The sequence below is a fragment of the Canis aureus genome, chromosome 5 (genome assembly GCF_053574225.1).
Source record: "Canis aureus isolate CA01 chromosome 5, VMU_Caureus_v.1.0, whole genome shotgun sequence".
In the NCBI taxonomy this organism is placed as follows: Eukaryota; Metazoa; Chordata; class Mammalia; order Carnivora; family Canidae; genus Canis; species Canis aureus.
The window spans coordinates 52,218,905-52,241,503 of NC_135615.1; the positions used below are offsets into that span (position 1 = coordinate 52,218,905).

A 22,599-nucleotide genomic window follows, 5' to 3' on the forward strand; every position below is an offset into this window, starting at 1 on the left:
CTTCTCCCTCTGCCTGTGTCTCTACCTCTCTCTCTGTGTCTCTCATGAATAAATAAATATAATCTTTAATAAATAAAAAATATAATAGATCATAAAGTCACGCTTACAGCTATTATAGTCTTGGCTTATTATTATAACACAAATGGACATAAAGAGCAGGTGCCTACCTTCCAAACTTTCTTGTTCATCTGAAGTATAAGCATCCATCTGACTTTGTTCCCGCAAGAAACGAATAACTGCATAAACTAAGTGCTTGATAGATGACATTTTAAAAGCTTAAACACTTTTTCCCTGATAAAAGAAAGGAAAACACTGCTTCAAGAATCAGCCAGGAAAGGTTATAAATAACAAGGTCATAAATCACATCAGAAGTAAGAAAAGAAAAAAAAAAGAAAAAAAGAAAAACCCTGTATTACCTTCGTTCTTCTTTTTAAAGACTCAGGAGGACAAAAATACGTAACGAAATACATATTCTCACCTACACCCAGCAGTGTTAGATTATGTCAGAACTTGCCAAAGTAAAATTTTTCTCAAAACATGTAGAACACAAGCTTAGGCTCTCACTGTCCCTGCTACCCTAACAGTCTGCATAGTACAAATAGAGATCAGGACGGGGTGGGGGGGGGGGGTCTAGCTACAGATGTAGAAATCCCCCAAAGGCCTCAGGACTCAGTGGAGGGAGATTTTCATACTGCTGACTCAGAAGCTGATCGACAACGAGCATCTTCCTCAGTTTCAAGAGATTCTTCTTCTTTTTTTTTTTTAAATGTAGGTATGAATTTACCCTGCACCAACTTTTGCAAGCTTAGACTGTCACAGGAGGAGGAAATGTATTTAATAATGAGAAGGTGTTCAACCACCGAGTGTCATTCTTAATAAAAAACGGCATTTCTGTTGGATGGAGACGTGAGGTCGTGGCCTGGGTCGGAGGATGCTACACGCCGAGCGGCGCTCTCCGCAGCAGCCGAGCTCCCGGGGACGAGCTGCAAGCTCTGGGGCAGGTTCATTCACTCGGATACTACCGCCTCCGAGCTGTGGCGCAGGGCCAGGCGGCACCGGCGGCTCATTTGCACTCAATCGCATCATCCATCTGCTCTCCGGGCTCCCTAAGCCACAGCCAGGGTGTGGTACCCGCCGCCAGCGTGTTTATTATTTCTGCGCTTATTTCCAAGGCGAGCGCAGTCTCCAGGCCACGGGGCTGCAAGCACTAAAAATAAGGCCCCAGGACGGAAGGTGAAAACCGCACGGCGGGGGCCGGGGGCCGGGGGGCGGGGGGCGAGCCCCCTCCCGCAGGCCTCTCCCCGGGCTCCTCCCCGGGCACAGCGAGCTCCGGCTCCCTCCCTCCAGGCCCCAGGCCCGCGGTGGCCCAGGCGGGAGCGGCGGGGCGGTGCAGGCCCCGGGGGCGGGGGGGGGGGGGGGGGACGACGCCCAGCCCAGCCCGCAGCCCCTTACCAGGCGAGGACGCGAGACGGTGGCAGCGGGCCCGGGGGGCGTCCGGAGGCCGGTTCGCGCGCCCCCTGGTCCTCCGGCTTCAGCCCGGCTCCCGAGCGCAGCACGGCCCGCGGCCGCCCAAACTTCCCCGGCTCCGAGGCCGCCGCAGCCGCCGCCAACCCCTCGGGCCCCCGCCCCCCGGCTGCTCGCTCCGCCCGCGGCCCCCGGCTCTAGCCCGAACCGGCCCCGGGGCGGTGCCAGGCGCGCGGGGCGGGGCCCGGGGTGGGCGGGGCCGAAACGGGGGCGGGGCCTGGATGGGGCGGGGCACGGGGCGGGGCCGACGAGGGCGCCAGCGTGGGGCTGCCGCACGTGAGAGGGCGCGGATCCTACCGCCGCCGCCGCCGCCGCCTGCCTCGTGGGGCCGCCGCCTCTCGGCTCCCCGGCGCCCCGCCTCCCCGACCCGCACCGGAGGACGACGCGCCCCCGCCGCCGCAGCCGCCCCTCACGCCCCCGGCGGCGCGCTCCGCTCGGGACCCCGGGCTCTCGCGGGAACTGGCCCCGGGGCGGTGCCAGGCGCGCGGGGCGGGCCCTGAGTGGGCGGGGCGCTGTGCCGAAGTGGGCGGGGCGCGGGGCGCGGGGCGGGGCCGAAGTGGGCGCCGGCGTGGGGCTGCCGCACGTGGGAGGGCGCGGACCCGGCCGCCGCCGCCTGCCTCCCGGGGCCGCCTCCCGGCTGCCCGGCGCCCCGCCTCCCGCCTCCCCGCCGCCGCCGCCGCCGCCGCCGCCGCCGCCGCCTCTCGGCCGTCCCATGATCGCCCGGTGCCTTCCGGCTGTGCGAGGCCTCCACAGGTACCTCCCGCGCGCGGGCTCGCGCAGACCTTGGGGCCGGGCGTGGTGCTCGGCCTCCCCGGGGCGCGCCGGTCGCACGTCCCCGCGGCCCGCGCCCTACCCTGAGCGACACCTGGCGCGGGCCCTCGGGGCCACCTTGCCCCCTCCGCTCCCTCGGGAGGGCGTCCGTTCCCCTTTGTTTGGGGCTGCGGCTGCACACAGGCCGGCCCAGAATGAGCGCGGAAGGAGGGTGCGGACAAGAAAATCGTTTGGCTCCCCCCGCGCCGCGCCGCGCCCCGCCGCGCCCCGCCCCGCAGACCTCCCGGTGAACGTGCGCGCAGCCGTCGGCTCCGGAACTGCGCCTCCAGTCCGCCCCTCGCGCCTCACTAGCCACAGCTCGTTGACCGCAGTCTGCGTGCCGCCGCTCTGCTCTCGCTGCTCATCTCCGTCCGTGCTTCCTAATTTCCTTTTTATTTACCTCTTCCCCGTAAAAACATTCGGCCTCTCGCCGGGGCAAATTGACTTGGCCCAAAATGGAGGGAATTATCGGTTGGACGCGGTTTGGGGCAGCCTCAGCTGCTGTCTTGGATTGCTTCCTAGCTCCCAAGCCGCACCTCTGCAAAAGACCAGTAGCAAGATGGTGAGAGAATTAAATTCTTTGCACGGATGCACTAGATGGAGTGGTTTTCAGGAAACAATGCCTCTCCCACCCCCCATCCCCAAATCCAGCCTTAAACTGTAAATCCTAACGTAGATCCAATAGAAGAAAGGAAATGTGTATTTCTTGCTAGATACTTACAAAGCTACTTTGGAAAAGGCCCAGCATTTAAGCTTTTTGACAGTTTTCTATTGTGTAAGGCCACTCATCTGTGTGGAGCTTTGCGTTGTTCGGTCCTTAGGTTATGGTGCATCCAAAGGATAGTAGTAATCATAAAGAATTAATGTGATGATTTTTATCGTATTTCACATTGTCCTTTTAGTCTGCAGGCTGCGAGTGATACGGCTTCCAGTTGCAGCTAAAGGTACAAATGAAGATACTCCCATAACGCAGGTGTGAGAAGAGAATAAATTCTGTATAAGACAGCGGTTCTCAAACTTTTTAGTCTCAGGACCCCTTTACCTTGCAGAAACTACCGAGGACCTAAAAGCTGTTTATGTCGATTATACCTATCCATATTTATCAGATTAGAAATGAAAACTAAGGGATTTTTAAAGTATTTATTAGGGTTTTTTTTTAAGTGATAAATTCATTACCTGCACAAATAACATTTTTTTCATGAAAAATAACCTTTCCAAAACGCCTCCAAAAAAATCAGTAAGAAAGTGACCTTGTAGTTTGGGTTTTTCTTTTTCCTTAATTTTTTTATGGTTGTAAAATAAACAAAATATAACACTTGGCCATTTCAAGTGCACAATTTTTTTTTAAGATTTTATTTATTCATGAAAGGCACAGAGAGAGAGAGAGAGAGAGGCAGAGACACAGGCAGAGGGAGAAGCAGGCTCCGTGCAGGGAGCCCAATGCGGGACTCGATCCCAGGTCTCCAGGATCACACCCTGGGCCGAAGGCAGGTGCAAAACTACTGAGCCACCCAGGGATCCCCTCAAGTGCACAATTTTTAAGTGCACAATTCAGTGACATTAAGAATATTCACATTGTTGCACAACTATTACCATTATCCATTTCTAGATCTTTTTCATCGTCCCAAAGTGAAACACTGTAGTCATTAAACAGTAACTAAGTTCTTTGCAATTCATGGTAACCACTACTTCTTCTATTTTTATGATTTTGACTACTTTAGGTACCTCCTACAAGGGGAATCATATAGTATTTGTTCTTTTGTGACTGGCTTATTTGAGTTAGCATGTTTTTAAGGGTCATCCACATTATAACTTAGGTCAGAATATCCTTTTTATGGCTGAATAATATTCTACTGTATCAAAATACCACATATTTATTCACCGGTCCATGGTCATTTGGCTTGTTTCCATCTTTTGGCTATTTTGAATAATCCTGCTGTGATCACGGGATGTGCACATATCTATTTGAGTCTCTCCTTTCAGTTCTTTAGCATGTATACTTAGAATTAGTGGGCCCCTATGGTAATTTTGTATTTAATTTTTTTGAAGAACCGCTATGTTTCCCACAGCACCTGTACCATTTTATATTCCTATCAGGAGTGAACAGGAGTTCCATCTTCTTCACCAACATTTGATTTCTGTTTTTGTTTTTTATAACAACCATCGTAGGAGTGGCCTTGTTTTACATTTGTGTAAAACAGATGTGTGACTTAATAGAAAATAGCTGCATTCTTACATCTGCTTCTGCCTTTTATATGTTACACTGTTTTGCTTTAAGAAGAGGAAGAAAATCCCACCTCTCACTCATGTACTCACTCAAATAGGAGTACTTAACAGCTTAAAAATAATCATGGATATGCTTGGATATCATATCAAAGTTTCACAGGTAATAGTTTTTTTTAAGGGTAGTTGCAATGACGGATATGAAATTATCAATGTACTTTTCTTATTCTGTTACGTTGAAATCCATGTGTCTGGCTTAGATTTTTTTTTTCTAGCTTAGATTTTAAATGGCTATTTTACCCATGCATGATTTTCTAATGTCAAACATTGGTTACTTGGAAAATAACAGTACACTGTGTTATACAGATCTTCCTAATGTTGGCATGTTACATTATTCAGTATCAAATCATATTCATTAATATCATCATCCATCCTATCATAAATGTCATGAAGTATTAGGAAGCTGGCAAGCTCGTGGTGGCAGGTACAATTTTTCAAAATTCTAGTTTTCATTTGAAAGCTGAAGTTTTATCCTTGATAACAAATAGTATCAGTTCCTTGAAATGACAGGCTCACTTTATTTCATTTCTGGGAGAATTTGTGCTGAATACTTTAGTCTGATCAACCATAGTTTGTTACTCATCTTTTCAAGTACAAATAGTGTTCCATGAGAAAAGCACCAATTTCAGCTCACGATTTAATCACACAAGTGCTTTTGGTTTGGGCAGCCAAATCTTCTGGACAGCCTTGTGCTCAAGTATAAAAGTATAAAGCAGAAGTGCTTTATGCGTACTTTGCCCCACATATCCATTCAGTGATTGAGATTTAATAAAATTAATTATTTTACTATTTCATGAAGGGGAAATTGACATTTTTAGCATGAGTGAGTGGCGAAGAATATGACGACTGCTAAAACAGTTGGGTGCCTTGACATGTTGTAAGGAGACAACAATTTCATCTACCATCGCTTCTTACCATCAGTACAAATGTCGACCAAGTGAAAAAAGTAAACATCATAGTATTATCAGGAAGTACTTTTAACCTCATAGATGACTTGAAATGGTCTGAAGGACCCCTCTGCATATTCTCACCCCTAAGATTACAGAACACATTTGAGAACCACTGATAGTGTTCCTCATATTCCTTGTTTATACGTGGAAGAAAATAAATATATAAAAAGCTTTGCAATTATCTTGTTAGAAGCTGGTAATCAAATATATCAACTATTTTGTTACTTAACAGCATAATATTACAGTTAATATATACAGCAGTAGTCACTAATTTATGGGACTTGTGAGTGACTTAATCACAGAATCTTTGTTTCAAATTGTGTCCTCCAAAAAACAGTCAATACTAGACAACATGGGGGCACCTGGGTGGCTCAGTGGATGAGTGTCTTCCGTTCGAGTCATAATCCTGGGGTCCTGGGATCAAGTCCTACATTGGGCTCCGTGCTCCATGGGGCGCCTGCCTCTCCCTCTGCCTTTCTCTCTCACCGTCTCTCATGAATAAATAAATAAAATCTTTAAAAAAAAAATACTAGACAACATGAAAGGTCCTTTGTGTTTTCTTGATGTATTTTTTCCTGTTTCTTCCTACACTTGGCAGTTCGTTTTAGTGTTTTAAAAGTAACTAGGTTTTTATCTGCTGACTTATGATTTCTTTTGTGTTTTTCTGTTGGCAGAGCTTCTATATCTCCTTTCCAAAGCCAGTTTGACAGCCAGGATCATTGATGAGATTCCAATTTCTTTGGAATGAGGGAACAGAGAATCTGAAGACAGGGTTAGTTGCTCAGATAATCTTGTGACCTTAAGTAAATCACTCAATATCTTGGTTCCCTCTCAAGTTCCTTATTTTGTAAAATGAAAAGGACTGGACCAAAGGATACTTAAGATTTCTTTCAACTTTTGTTGCCATAGCAATTAAACCAGGAGAACTTCCCCTCCTATCTCAGCCAGATTGCACAGCGTGTGAGCCAAGCAAAATCTGATGTACGCTATAGAGTAAGGGATGGATGGCATTTTCAAAAAAATAAATGAGAAAGATGACTCAACAGTATTTATTCCAAATTATAGCTATAATGGCCCCAGTTTCTTCATTCAATTAAAAAAGAACCACAGTTTAAAAAATTGACACCAATGTATGTTCATTGTAGGAAACTTAGAATATATTCATAAGCAAAAGACACAATCCACCCATCCAGAAAAAAAAACAATTAACAGCACCCAAAAATCTTTTTTGCATATTGATACTTCTTTTCTTTTTACAAATATGGGATTATACCATATTTTTATAAGTTTTATAAAGTGTAAACATTTTTCCATTATATAAACAGTTACAATGTAGTTTATTTGGAAATGTATGATACTTATCCCTACTTTTGGACATAAAAATCATTTCCATTTCCTGCTATGAATAATAGTGCTTAGATAAACATTCTTGCTCTTAAGTCTTTTGCCAAATCCTTAATTATTTCATTAGTATAAACTCTTAGCAATGGAATTTGTACATCAAGGGGCATGCACATCTTCCAGGCCTTTAGTACTTGTTATCCTATTTTTCTCCAAAAAGTTGCACCCAAATTACATTCTTTTTTTTTTTTTAAGATTTTATTTATTCATTCCTGAGAGACGCAGAGAGAGGGAGAGGGACAGAGACACAGGCAGAGGGAGAAGCAGGCTCCATGCAGGGAGCCTGACGTTGGACTAGATCCCGGGTCTCCAGGATCACGCCTTGGGCGGAAGGCGGCGCTAAACCGCTAAACCGCTGAGCCACCCGGGCTGCCCCAAATTACACTCTTATCAGTGGAGTATATAAATGCTAGTTTCCTACACCATTAGCAACACCAAACATTTTAAAATTTTTTATTCGTATCAATTTGTTAAATGGAGACTTTGCTTATTATAATTTGCATTTTTTGTTGAGAGTTTATTTGGTGAGTTTAATTTTTTTTTTGGACTTTATTTATTTATTTGACCGAGAACACAGGTGAGGGTAGGAGGATGGGGAAGCAGCAGAGATTGCTGCAGAGGGAGAAGGAGAAGCAGGCTCCTCTTTTAGCAGGAAGCCCCATGCAGGGCTCAGTCCCAGCACCCTGGCATCATGACCTGAGCTGAAGGCAGATACTTAACCAACTGAGCCACCCAAGCACACTGTGAGTTTAATCCTTTAATGAAAATTCAGGACTTGTGATCTGAAAACCAAAAAAGTTGTTTTCGCATGTGACAATTTTTTCATATGGGAAGTCTTAGAAAGTCAGACAAATTAAATTACAGTTCTTGATAAGTTTAATAATATTTATGTACTTTAATAGTAGTTGAATAAATTGAGATTGTCCCCCCAAATCTGATAGATAGAAACCCCAGAATTTTAGGACAATATTGCTAGGAAAAGAAAATACCACTGAAGGAAAGGTTTTAAATTAAATATCAAAGGCTGAGCCGAGATTATTTGTAAAAATACATTCTAAATAAATAAATAAATAAATTTTTAAAAGTTGTAAAGGAGGATTTTTGTTGTTCTTTTTACTCCTGGTTTTGGTACCAGGAGTAAAAAACATCCTGGTACCAGTAACATCCTGGTACTTACATAAGTTTAAATATTATCGCCTATTTGGTTAAGGCAAAGTCGAGGACTTCTGTGGGGAGAAATACCTAGATTAAAGTATGAAGAGCCAAGGGAATTGGTGGTATTTGGGTTCATATATATATACCAAGTTCTGCATTAGAAAGGGGGATAGTATAGTACTCTAGACTAGACTAGACCCGGCTCTAGTAATCTGAAGCTGGCCCTGCCACCTACCAGCACAGTGATCTCAAGCAGAATTACTTAGGTTCTCTGTGTCTGTTTCTTCATCAGTAAATTGAAATTAATTGGTTGATTTTGTTCACTCATCAAATATATTTTGAGTGTATATTTCGTGCCAAACATTATTCTAGTTTCGGTGACATAGCAATGAACAAAGCAGCCAAAAATCTTTGTGTTCAGGGAGCTTACCTTCTATTGGAACTTAAGGAAACACAACTAAGGAAAAAATAGAGTATATTAAATGGGGAAATGTGCAAGGGAGCCAAAAGTAAAGCAGGAAAGAAAGATATTCAGTATTGGTGAAAATGAAATGATAGAGTTGACAGGAGAGGGCTCAGTGAGAAGTTGATACTGTGCCTGGTGTGTTTGAGAAAGTGAAGAGGCCATTGTGACTAGAATGGAATACATGTCAGATAGGTGAGTAGGATATGGGACAAGAGAGGGGAAAATGGCTTCATCTATATTAGGAAAACAGTTCCCCCTTCTGGAAGTCCCTTTACTACGCACACAGAACTCCACTTCCGACATTAAACAGTCACCAAATATATGTGGAGGTTTTTTCCACGGCAAGCCATTCTCTGAGTCACCATGTAGATGTCCTACATTTTATTTTATTTTTTTAAGATTTTATTTATTTATTCATGAGAGACACACAGAGAGAGAGAGAGAGTGGCAGAGGGAGAAGCAGGCTCCATGCAGGGAGCCCAACGCAGGACTCGATCCTGGGATGCTGGGATCACGCCCTGGGCCAAAGGCTGGTGCTAAACCGCTGAGCCACCCAGGGATCCCGATGTCCTACATTTTAACTCAATTCTGACACTAGCTACCTGGAGATATTGTGAGACCCATAGATTAAGGGCTGGTCGCAGAAGACTACTCCCCAGACTTCACATGCCAGTTGCAAGCCCATGTTGTTACCTGTGCTTCTAACTAATTGGCTATAAATCTGAGGTTCTCATGATCCCCTCCTTGGGTTAGACTAATTTGTTAGAGAGGCTCACAGAACTCAGGAAACATGTTTACCAGTTTATTAAAAGATATCATAAGGTTATAGATGAACAACCAGGTGAAGAGATACATGCAGTGAGGTCTGGGAGGATCCTGAGCATAGTAGCTTATGTCCTTGTGAAGCTGGGGTACATCACCCTCCTGGTATATGGATATGTTCACCAAACTGGAAGCTTTCCAAACCCCATGCTACAGGGCGTTTTAATAGAGCCTTCATGAGGTAGACATGATCTATCATAAACTCCCGTTTTCAGCCCTTCCCCCTTCTCAAAGAATTGAGGGGTGAAGGGCAGGGCTGAAAATTCCAAACTTCCGATCATGGCTCGATCTTTCTAGTAACCAGCCCTTATCCAGGAGCCTATGCAGAGCCACTCATCAGAGGAAAAGCCACTTCTCTCACCCAGGAAATTGCAAGGCTTTCAGGAGCCCTGTGTCAGGAACTAGGGTTAGAAACTAAATATTACAACAAGAGATGATTCCAGAACTCTTGTCACTTAGGAAACAACAAGGAGCTCAGTGCCAGGAACCAGGAGCAAAGACCAATATATAGTTGCTATTATCGCACATCACCTTTTTAAGATTGAGAGTAAATACAGAGTACTTTGAACGTTGCCTGTTATGTCCATTATTGTCACCACAATAATGCCATGTAACAAACCAAATCTCCACAAAACATAATGACAGATATTTATTTATGTTTGCTGACAAATGTTTTGTTATGTTTTCCGGGGAGGTTTTCTAGCCTTAACGGTGCTCATTCTGCACCTACAGCCAGCCATGGGTTGTGTAGGCAGCCCTGCTGATCTTGGCTTAGCTGTCCCGTATACGTGGGAATCACATTGTCTCACAGCCCCCAGGAGGCTAACTCCGACCTCTTCTCATGGCGATGGCAGGATTCCATGAGAGTGGAAGTGTTATATAGGCCTCCTCCTAAAGCTTAGGCTTGAGCTGGAACACCGTCAACTCTCCCACATTCTACGGGCCTAAAGCAATTCACGAGGCCAGTCCAGGTGCAAGAAATGGGTAGGTAGACTTTGTATCTCGATGGGAGGAGCAGCAAACTCAAATTATAAGTCGTAGATACGTATGGGGGTGAGATGGAGGCCATTTTAGCAGTTGGCCTACCACATTGTCGCATAAAAGCTCCATAAATATTAGCTATTATTTTCATGTTTGTGAACCACCTCATTGGATCTTGGAGGTTTTCAAGGTCAGATTAATAATGTGTAATAGCCCTTCATAAACGTTGGAGGGTTTTGTGTTTTTTTCGTCATTGGATTTTGGGGTAGGTTAACTGCTTTTTTGCCTACAAAAGTTTAAATTTATTATATAATCAAGTGTATCAATCTCTTCCTTCCTGACTTCTGCCTTTGGTCGAGTGCCTAGAAAGCCCTTCCCTACCTCAAGATTATAATTTTTTTAAAACCACCTGCCTTTTCTTCTAGTATTTTTTGTTTCATTTTTCACATTTGAAACCTTTTTCTGTCATGAATACTGACTTTTTTGAAGTGACTTTTCTAATTATTAAGTGAAACAACAAGGAAATCCACATAAACCCCACAAAAAAGTATGGGAAAGTCCAGCTTACAAAATAGGGGTTTCTGATTTACTGCAATGTACTTTGGAAGATTGTATCCCATTCTGCCTACTGTGAGATCATCTATTCCTCCTGCTTGGCATTCAGAAGAATACCCTCTTACCTCTTACTTCCCAGCCACATGAGCTGTTATCTTTGATACCTAATCTTGGTTGTGATCAAGACCATGAGGAAAATTCTTTTCCTGCCTCATGTCTTTTATTTTTTCTACCTGTCCCCCCATTTGCCTCCATTCTGGAAACCATCAGTTTGTTCTCTATAGTTGAGTCTCTTTCCTGGTCTGCCTCTCCCTTTTTTTTTTTTCCTCTTTGCTCATTTGTATTGTTTCTTAAATTCCATTTTTATGAGTGAAGCTCGTATAATATTTGTCTTTCTCTAACTTATTTCACTTGGCATAATACTGTACCTCCATCCAGGTCATGGAAAATGGCAAGATTTCATTCTTTTTAATGGCTGAATAATATTCCATTGCATAAACACACCCCACATGTTACCCATTCATCAGTTGATGGACACTTGGCCTGTTTCCATAATTTGGCTTTTTTTTTTTTTAAGATTTTTTTTTTTATTCATGAGAGACACAGAGAGAGAGAGAGGCAGAGGCACAAGCAGAGTCCCATTGACATGGACTCAATCCTGGGACTCCAGGATCATACCCTGGGCTGAAGGTGGTGCTAAACCGCTGAGCCACCCGGACTGTCCCATAATTGGGCTTTTAAAGATAATTTTGCTATAAACATTAGGGTACATGTATCCCTTTGAATTAGTATATTTTATTCTTTGGGATACCTAGTGGTGCAATTGCTGGATCATAGAACAGTTCTATTTTTGTTTTTTATAATTATGAACTTTATTTACTATGCCAACATTTTCAGGAAAGAGACTGTACATCCAGTTTTTATAACTCATTTTACAAGCAAATTCTAATATACAGTATTTATTCTGGTTTTTAAAATCAATGGGGAAAACAATATGTGGTGTTTTTGTTTTTAGTTAGTAATGACTTAGAGGCTTTAAATTCTTAGGGTCAGTGTTGTTTTGTTATGTTAATGCTCTAATGAGGAGAAAGTGGGTAGCTTTTCCCCAACACAGTTAAAATATACATGAATCTTTAATTGACAGTATAGTTGTAGATTGGCACCCACCATCAGAATAATTTATCCAAGTGTATTCTTTTAAATTGCTGCAGCAGAAAAAGGAAGGGAGGTGTGGAAAAAAAATTAGAAAATATGATTCAAACATCAGAATTAAGAAAAATAGTAAGGCCATCATCCTCAAGGAAAAAATCAGGTATTTGTATTACAGCTATAGTTAAAGAAAGGTTCTATTTTTAGCTTTTTGAGGAACCTCAAAACTGATTTCCAGAGTGGCTACATCAGTTTTCATTCCCACCAACAGTGCAAAAGATTTCCCCTTTAGGAGTAATTTTTTTTTTTACCCTTTGAGTATGCTACACTATACATAAGACGTATATAAAAATATTTATGGAAATTACTCTCATTTACCTGGTTTTTTTCAAGTTTCCAAGTCTAAGAGAAGATAAGCTTCGATGCTTAAAAGCTTTTAAAGTCTCTGTTTTATATTTGCTGACATCTATTGACTAAATCAAGTCACATGGCAAAACCCAGAGTCAAGGGTGGAGACACCTCTTGATGGAAAAAAACTGTTAAATTACTTGATAATAGGTTATGCTGACAGAAATAGGAACAATTTGTGGTCTTTTTGGCAATCTATTACATAGCTTCTGTAGTGCTCAAAAAAGAAAAACGTGTCTTTAAATACATTAGCAAAAAAGGAAAGATTTGAGTTTTTATCTCAAGAAGCTAGAAAATGAATAGCAAATTAAACCCAAAGAACATAGAAAGAAGGCAATAATGAAAAGCAAAATTCAGTGATACAGAAAACAAACATACAATAGGGAAATTCTATAGAGCTAAAGTTCCTTAAAGATCCATGAACTTTATTTAGCAAGAAAAATGAAAGAAAATACATTTATTAATAAAAGGAGTAAAGTAGGGAGCATCACTACAGATAGTACAGATTTTACAAAAATGAGAGTATTTGTTGTGAAGAAGTATTTGCCAATACATTTGAAAATGTGGATAAATGGAAGAATTCATTGCAAAATATAACATTTAAATAGACACCAGAAGAAATAGACAATCTATGTTTGTTAAAGAAACTGTTTTTGTATTGAAAGACTTTTCCACCAAAAGTCTAGACCCACATGGCTTTAGCAATGAACTCTTCCAAATAGTTAAGGAATAACACCAATTATGCATAAACATTTCCAAAGAATAGGAAAATAGTTGACACTTCCCACTTAGTTTTATGAGACCACCAAACCCTTATTACAGAAATTCAGGAGGACAATACAAGGAAAAACCAGTGGGCTTTTTTAAGTTAGAAAAAATTAGAAAATCAATGAAATTAACCAATCAATGGAATAAAGGAGGAAAATCATGTAATTATTTTGCCCGATGTAAAAAAGAATTTGATAATACCCTTCATGATTAAAAAAAAAAAATTTAGCAGGTGCCTGGGTGGCTCAGTTGGTTAAGCATCTGCCTTCGGCTCAGGTCATGATCCCAGGGTCCTGGGATGGAGCCCCACATAGGGCTCCCCGCTTAGTGAGGAGCCTGCTTCTCCCTCTCCCTCTGCCTGCCATTCCCCCTGCTTGTACTCTCTCTGTCTCTTTATCTTAAATAAAGATATTAAATCTTTTTTTTTTAATCTTTTAAAAAAATAAAATATTTTAAAAAATACTTTATGCAGCCTAGTCTTTTCAATCTCTTCAGGGTCTCTGTAGAAGTAGAGATCAGACATGACTTCCAGTGGGTGTTCAGGAGAAACGGCCCCACAGGAGCACAGAACCTCCCCAGGCCAGCATCCACACATCAGACCCACTGAGTGCATCCCTCATAGCAAGGGATGACGATGTCTGTGCGTTGCAGAGGACAGTCTCTGTTACACAGAGCAGTGGCAGGCAAGTTAATGTAAGACAGTCTGGAGAGGCTGGTGGTCAACCCTGGGGTCAGTAACCACCAGAAGTCTCAGCTCCTCGAGGGCTTTCTGGATCTGGTTAGTGAAGGTTCTAGGTGTGGGGTGGCCAGCGATAGGAGTGGCTCCAGTAGCAGCAGCAAATTTCAGCATAGCTCGCTGGCCTGTATTCCTGGGTGATAGGACATTGGCATGAGCCAGGTTTTCAGTCGCAACAGTGGTGTGAGCTGTCAGCAGAAGGTTTTCTCAGGTTCTCTCTTGAATCTGTGATGCACATACCATCACTTTTGTAGATGTACTGTTCCGTCAGGAGGTCACATTTGGTGCCAGCTAAATGGGTCCCTGCTGCAAGGAATTTGAGGACATCCTCCTCCTACATTTGCGGGACATCAAGAGCTCTGGGCATTGTGAAAGGTTCCCTTTACATTACAGTGGGAATGTGGAACATCTGTGGATCCCTCCCTGGGAAGCAGAAAAGTAGACTACTGAATATTGTAAAATTTCCCCTAAGTCAACCTTTAGATTCAGTAAAAATCCCAGTCCCAAAATACCAGAAGACCTTTTTGGAGAAATTGACACGTAGATTCTAAAATTTAACATGGAAACACAAAAGGCTGAGAACAGCAAAACACAAACTTGAAAAATATGAAGTCAGAGGATGCGAGCAACCAAATATCAAGGAATTACAAAGGTACGGTTACTAAAAAACAAAACACGATGTGGTATTGGTGCGAGGATAGAAAAATAGATGAAGAGAGTCCAGAAATAAACTTACACATACTTGACAACTATTTTATAATAACAGTGTGACCTTAGTAGGGGGAAGGGGGACTTTTTTCAATAAATAATATTTGGTCAGTTGCATATCCATACAGAAAGAGATGAATACTTTTTTTTCACCTGTATTCTTTTTTTAAATTTATTTAAATTTCAGTTACCATACAATGTAATATTAGTTTTAGGTGTACAACATAGTGGTTTGACACTATCTGGTCTGATCTCAGCAATTACATTCCTTATTAATCCCCATCAGCTATTTCACCCATTGTTCCACCCACCTCCCCTCTGGTAATCATTGATTGGTTCTCTATAGCTAAGAGTCTATTTCTGGGTTTGTTTTGCTCTTCCACCCCCCCCTTTGCTTGTTTATATTGTTTCTTAAATTATACATATGAGTAAAATCATATGGTATTTGTCTCTGATATATTTTGTGGAGCATAATACTTCATCTGTGTCATTGCCAAGTGACAAAATTATATTCTTTTTTATGGCAGAGTAATGTTCCATCCTATATTCCATTTATATATGTACATATATAAATACAGATATATACACATATATACATATACAGACATATTTATATATACATATATATGCAAACACACTGCATATCTCCTTTATCTACTCATCAATCAGTGGACACTGGCCTTTTTCCATAATTAGGCTATTGTAGATAATGCTGCTGTAAGCATCAGGGTGGTTGTATCCCTTTGAGTTAGTGTTTTTGTATTCTTTGGGTAAATAGTGAATAGTACAATGGCTGGATCATAAGGTAGTTTCTGTTTTTAGCTTTTTGAAAAATGTTCTCACTGTTTTCCAGAGTGGCTTCATCAGTTTGCATTCCCACCAGCAATGCCAAAGAGTTCTCCTTTCTCCACATTCTTGCCAACACGTGTTGTTTCTTAGCCATTCTGACAGGTGTGAAGTCATATCTCATTATAGTTTTGATTTGTAGTCCCCTGATGATAAATTATGCTGAGCATCTTTCATGTGTGTGTTGACCATCAGTATGTCTTTTTTGGAAAAATATCTATTCGTGTCTTCTGCCCATTTTCAAATTGGATTATTTGGTTTTTGGATGTTGAGTTTTGTAAGTTGGATACTAGCCCTTTATGCAATATGTCATTTTCAAGGATCTTCTCCCACTCTGAAGGTTGCCTTTTAGTTTTATTGTTTTCTTCATTGTACAGAAGCTTTTTATTTTGATATAGTCCTAATGGTTTAATTTTTGCTTTTGTTTCCCTTAGCTCTGGAGACTTATCTGGAAAGAAGTTATTGCCTGTGTTCCTTTCTATTATTTTTATGGTTTTAAGTCTCACATTTGGGTCTTTAACCCATTTTGAATTTATTTTTGCGTATGATATTAGAAAATGGTGTAATTTCATTCTTTTGCATGTTGTTGTCCAGTTTTCCCAGCACCATTTGTTGAAGAGACATTCATTTCTCTCATAGGTTATCCTTTCCTGCTTTCTTGAAGATTAATCAGTCATATGGTAATGGGTTCTTTTCTGGGTTTTCTTTTTTGTCTTTTTTTAAGATTTTATTTTTATGTAATCTCTACAACCAACGTGGAGGTCGAACTGCCAACCCTGAGATCAAGAGTCTCATGCTCTACCAATTGAGCCAGCACAGGTGCCCAGAACAGCTCATTTCTGGGTTTTCTATTCTGATTTTTTGATCCGTGTGTCTATTTTTGTGCCAGTACCATACCGTTTTGATTACTACAACTTTGTAATATAACGTGAAGTCTGGATTTATGACACCTCCAGCTTTGCTTTGCTTTTTCAAGGTTGCTTTAGCTATCAGGGCCTTTTGTAGTTCCATTTGTTCTAGTTATGCAAAAAATGCTATTGGTATTTTAATAGATATTGCATTAAATGTGTGGATGATGGAATGCCTGGGTGGCTCAGTGGTTGAGCATCTACCTTTGGCTCAGGTCGTGACCCCGGGGTCCTGGGATCAAGTTCCGCATCAGGCTCCCTGCAGGGAGCCTGCTTCTCTCTCTACCTGTGTCTCTGCCCCCCCCCCTCCCCGTGTCTCTCATGAATAAATAAATAAAATCTTTAAGAAAATGTGTGGGTGGCTTTAGGTAGTAACAGTATTTTTTCTTAACAAATTGTTAAATATTTAACAGTATTTGTTCTTCCAATCCATGAGCATGGAATGTCTTTCCGTTTCTTTGTGTCATCTTCGATTTCTTTCATCGTTTTATAGTTTTCAGAGTATGGGCCTTTCGCTGCTTGGGTAGGGTTTATTCCTAGATATCTTACTATTTTTGTTATAATTGTAAATGGGATTGTTTTCTTAATTTCTCTTTCTGCTGCTTCATCATTGGTGTTTAGAAATATAACAGGTTTCTTTATGTTGATTTTGTGTCCTCCTACTTTGCTGAATTCGTTTATCAGTTCTAACAGTCATTAGGGTTTTCCTGCCCCACACCTTAACAATAGTTATACTGACTGAAATAATCACAGCTTTCAGGTATAGCCTAACTTTCTACAATGCACAACATTCATACAATAAGGGCCACACTGTTAGGTTTTATCATTCTAACACTGAAGTTTATACAAATATACAACTTCCAGATTTCACTTCTTATAGAATTCTGTGCCAACATAGAGAAACATAAATTATTTATTTGAAAGAGAAATAGATGAATGATACTAGATTCCAACTGCCAATTATGCAATTCTTTTTAGAATTCTTATATTCAGTCTTTTTCATTTTACAGATATTTATTGAGCACTTGTTAACGTTATTTAATCTCAGTGTCACTTTATCCTAAACCAAAATTAGAAACCTTATAAATCTGTCTTTTGCCGTTGTTCTCTGTCTCTGAATGTCACCATTTACTGACGTCAAAAGTCTAGGAGCTGTCCCTGGCCTTTTTCTCTGTCTCTATCTTTTCCATCAATTACCTTGTTTAAAGACTTTCTTTTTTCTCTATTTGCAGTACCACCACTTTAATCCAAATCCTCATCATGTATAACAGCCTCAATTTTTGCTCCCTATTCATATATTTTCCTTCCAAAAACAGAGACCTTTATGCAATCCAAATGTGACTTGTCACACTGCAATTTAAAATTCGTTAGTTCAGGGGCCCCCAGCTAGCTCAGTCATGAAGCGTCCGACTCTTGGTTTCTGCTCAGGTCGTGATCTCAGGGTCATGAGATGAAGCCCTGAATCAACCTCCATGTTCCACCAAGGAGTCTGCTTGAGAGTCTCTCCCTCTCTCTGCCCCTCCCCCACCTATCAAATAAATATATTTTTTAAAAAAGATAAAAATCTTTAGTTTACCATTAACCTTAGGATAAAATCAAAATCTTTTATTGGTTTATAAATCCCTATACAGTCCAACCACTACTTAGCTGGCCCAGCTTTTCCTCTCACTCAGTGGACTCAGTATTTCAGCCAGAGAAGTCATGTCTTTATATCCTTCTCATAAATTAACACATACTGATCCCTTATTTGGAACATTTTTTTCTTCCCTACTGTTCCACAGCCTGGCTAATACTTGTCATTCATCTTAAAAGTTATCATAAAATATTATACACAAAAGAGATCTATAGTTAAAAGAATGAAAAAAAGAGTATCTGTATATCTAAAAGGACATTTCTAGTACCTTTGAAGTCTTTTACGTGCCCCTCTCTGACCATATCTCTTCTCCTTATTCCAGAGATAACTGCTGTCCTGTATTCATGTTTATAGTCCTGTTGCTTTTCTTTACGTCATAACACAAATATATGTTTTCCTTAACAACATATGGTTTGGTTTCACATGATGAAACTAGTTTTATATGGCTGTGGTTCATTTTTATTGCTCTGAGACCTTTCACTGGGTGATCATTTTAAAATTTGTTGTCTAGTTTCTTATCAATGAGTATTTAGGTCATTCCCAGTTATTTGCTATTATAAACAATATTGGTATTAATATTTTTATAATTTCTCCTAATACATATGTGCAAGGGTTAAGAAAAATTGCTAGGTTGTATGATCTATACATTTTCTGCTTTATCAAATGATATCCAGTCTTCTTCCAGAGTGGTAATACTAGTTTACTTCCTCTCCCTGTGTAGTGTTCATGAGTATCCATTGATCCTCCATCCTCAGCAAATCTTGGTGTTGTCAGACCTTTTGCCAGTACGGTGGTTATAAAATGTATCTCTTGGATTTTGTACACATTGCTGTGTTTACTAATGAGTTTGAGTGTATATTCACATTTATTTGCCATTTGTATTTTATACCTGTGGTGTCTTTTGTCTATTTTCCTTGGGTTGTTTATTTTTTTCATACTGGATTTGAGCACTTTTTATATATTTATATAAACAATATATTCTAGATACTTCATTTGATTTCCACTCAAAAAGCACACTTACAGGGGTGCCTTGGTAGCTCAGTTGGTTGTTCGACTCCTGGTTTCAGCTCAGGTTATGATGTCAGGGTCAGGGAATTGAAATCCACATATAGGGCTCCACCCTGAAGGCAGGGTATGCTTGAACTTCTCTCTCTCTCCCTCTCCCCCTCCTCATGCTTGCGCCATCTTTCTCTCTAAATAAATAAATACGATATATATATTTTTTTTAATTTTATTTATTCATTCATGAGAGACAGAGAGAGAGAGAGAGAGAAAGGCAGAGACACAGGCAGAGAGAGAAGCAGGCTCCATGCAGGTAGCCCAACGCTGGACTCGATCCCGGGTCTTCAGGACCACATCCTGGCCTGAAGGTGGCGATAAACCGCTGAGCCACCCAGGCTGCCCAAATAAGATATTTGTTAGGGGGACCTGAGTGGCTCAATTAGTTAAGCATCCACCTTCAGCTCAGGTCATGATCCCAGCATCCTGGGATCAAGCCCCACATTGGGCTCCCTGCTTAGCGAGGAGTCTGCTTCTCCCTCTCCCTCTGCCTACCGTTCCATTCCCCTGCTTATACTCTCTCTGTGTCAAATAAATAAATAAAATATTTAAAGAGTCAATAAATAAATAAAATATTTTAAAAATACTTATACTTTATCTATGCTAGTAGATAATGAGCTAAACTGAGAATACAGCTGTAGTCAAGAAACCATCCCTTGGAGCTAGACAGTATAAAGCTAAGTGAAATAAGTCAGAGAAGGACAAATACCATATGACTTTATTCATATATGGATTTTTTTTTATTCATTCATGATAGACATAGAGAGAAAGAGAGAGAGAGAGAGAGGCAGAGACACAGGCAGAGGGAGAAGCAGGCTCCATGCCTAGAGCCCGACGTGGGACTCGATCCCGGGACTCCAGGATCACGCCCTGGGCCAAAGGCAGGCGCTAAACCACCAAGCCACCCAGGGATGCCCTATATATGGAATTTAAGAAACAAATGAACAATGGAAGAAAAGCCAATCCAAAAAATAAACTGTTAACTTGAAATAACAAACTGATGGTTACCAGAGGGGAGGTGGGTGGGGGATGAGTGAAATAGGTGAAGGGGATTAAGAGTAAATTTATCTCAATGAGCATCAAGTAATATATAGAAATGTGGAATCACTATATTGTACACCTGAAACTAATGTAACGCTGTATGTTAACTATACTAGAATTAAAATTTAAAACTTAAGGGCAGCCCGGGTGGCTCGGTGGTTTAGCGCCACCTTCAGCCCAGGGCCTGATCCTGGAGACCAGGGATTGAGTCCTGCACTGGGCTCCCCACAGGGAGCCTCCTTCTCCCTCTGCCTGTGTCTCTGCCTCTCTCTCTCTGTGTCTCTCGTGAAAAAATAAATAAAATCTTTAAAAAATATTTTTTTGACTTAATAAAAAAGGAAAAAGAAATGATCCCTGCTCACATGGGTTCATGCCCTCCCTCTATTCAAGGAGTCAGAGAGTAATGAAACAAATCTCTAAAGTAGTTAGATTGTGGGGCACCTGGGTGGCTCAGTTAAGTGTCCAGCTCTTGGTCATTATCTCATGTGGGATTGAGCCTCGAGTTGGGCTCTGCACTCAGTGGGGAGTCTGCTTGAAGAATCTCCCTCTGCTGCTTCCCCTGCTCACGCACGTGGGCTCTCTCTCACTGTTCCTCTAATATAAAATAAATCTTTTTTAAAAAAGTTAGATTGTAATAGATGCTGTTAATATCAGTTTACTTGCACTTCCTCAGAATGAACTTATCCAACTCCTACTAAATTTGGTCCCTTTGAGTACTATAAGTACTTCCATAGCACACACAGTAGTAGCAGTAGTAATGTTTGTCTGCCTCACTAGTTGACAAGTTTTTTTAGATCAGGAGCCTCTATTGTTGTTGTTGTTGTTGATTTCTGTATCTCTAGCACTTAGCCTGGTGTTGTTCACTTGGTAGATGCTTACTAATATATTTATTGAACTAACGTGAATGGATGGATGGTTGGATGGATAAAAAGTTATCAGTGATAATAACTGAAAATTCAGCATTTGCTGGTGATACCAAAGAAGTATAGGCCGGGATTTGACAATGACAGGTAAAACTCAATAGAAAGTAACTATTTGGGGATCCCTGGGTGGCTCAGCGGCTTGGCACCTGCCTTTAGCTCAAAGCGTGATCCTGGAGTCCCAGGATCAAGTCCCGCATCAGGCTCCCTGCAGGGAGCTTGCTTCTCCCTCTGCTTGTGTCTCTTTCAATCCTTATACGAAATAAATAGCTCATTGCTGATTTTTTTTTTTATTCAAAAATACAATTGCCAGAGGAAAGTACTATGTCTAAGTCTTAATTTAGGCCTAGTTGAGTAATAAAAAATTACAGAGTAGAGTAATATGCAATAGGAAGATAATTTAACCAACAAATACAAAGGAATTTTTAGTATATACTGTGTGAGTATGAGGCAGAAGAGAAGCCATATATTAGAAAACATGATGTTAGTCTTACTCCGTATCCCTGGAGGCATTCACACAGTGATTTGGTGCCCTGCAGACCCAGTTGGTAGATCTGAAGAGTAATAGTCTCATGTAATGAATATTCTGGGAGCAAGACTCATTCTAAATAAGTCAACTTGGATACTGAAGAAATTGAAGGAGGTTCCAGCCTGTGAAGTACTGGGTCAGAAGCAACCAAGCTGAGAAAGAGAGAAGACAAACTTCTTGTGAGTGAGCCTGGGGTCAGCCAAGGGCACAGAAGCCAAACTCCCTGGACTTGGGTAGAAGGTGTTAAGTACCAGGGAGTAACAAATTGATATGGAGTTCAGGGGAGGGAGAGATTAGTTCCAAGATAAAAGGGAGGGACAAGGTCATAAATGATCCTTGAAGGGGGTAGGATTTGGACATGTGAATATTAGAGGAGGGTGTTCTCTAACTCTCAGACTATCAGAATTTAGAAATGGCCACATTGAGTAACATTCACTATATCTGCAAGAAAGTAAAATGCTGAAACATAAGCCCGTAGTTGGCTACCCAGGACTTAACTTCACTGACCATCCTAAATTAAGAGATTTGAACTAACTAGTTTCTAAGGTCCCTTCCAACCATGATTTTGTGAATCTTCCTTCATTCTCTGGTCAAGTATGTTTATTCTTGTGCTCTTGTTTTTCTTTGAGGTTTGCTCCAATTAATATCTCTTTTATTTTTAAGCAATCTCTCAACCCAACCTGGGGCTTGAACTTAGGACCCTGAGATCAAGAGGTGTGTTCTCTACAACTGAGCCAGCCATGTGCCTCTAGTGTCCCTTTTAATATTGAATTTGTTACTGTTGCATTCTTCTCTTTTTCAGATCACATCTGAATTTAGAATAATAACTAGAGCTAGGCACATGGAAAGTCATTATTTTTTTTATTTTTTATTATGTAAATGTTCCATCATAAACCAAAGTCAAAAATTAGTAAGCAGACTTTCCTCCCCAATCTTCAAAATTGTCA

At 41.2% G+C, this 22,599-nt stretch overlaps 2 protein-coding genes across 11 annotated transcripts in view; one reads left to right on the forward strand and one right to left on the reverse strand.

The window, feature by feature from the left end:
* SGTB (small glutamine rich tetratricopeptide repeat co-chaperone beta) overlaps positions 1-1,627 on the reverse strand; it is a 47,882-nt gene extending 46,255 nt beyond the window's left edge. For 5 of the 6 annotated variants that reach the window (XR_013379976.1, XR_013379975.1, XR_013379972.1 and 2 more), the window contains exons 1-2: positions 1,453-1,626; positions 168-291 (exon numbers count right to left, since the gene is read on the reverse strand). Coding sequence is in view for 2 of the 6 variants with exons in the window: in XM_077898019.1 (XP_077754145.1) it covers positions 168-267 (100 nt within the window). In the remaining 4 variants the exon portion in view is untranslated. Of the gene's footprint in view, positions 1-167; positions 292-906; positions 1,208-1,452 lie in introns of all 6 variants that reach the window. The other variant, XM_077898020.1, reaches the window with a different exon arrangement.
* Positions 917-22,599, forward strand: part of NLN (neurolysin) — a 106,695-nt gene continuing 85,012 nt past the window's right edge. Inside the window, exons 1-2 of one of the 5 annotated variants that reach the window (XM_077898001.1) lie at positions 2,141-2,277; positions 6,242-6,339. In XM_077898001.1, coding sequence (XP_077754127.1) covers positions 6,290-6,339 — 50 coding nt within the window. In that variant the 5' untranslated portion in view covers positions 2,141-2,277; positions 6,242-6,289. Of the gene's footprint in view, positions 1,234-2,121; positions 2,278-2,631; positions 2,897-6,241; positions 6,340-22,599 lie in introns of those variants that run through there. The other 4 variants (XM_077898003.1, XM_077898000.1, XM_077898004.1 and 1 more) reach the window with 4 other exon arrangements.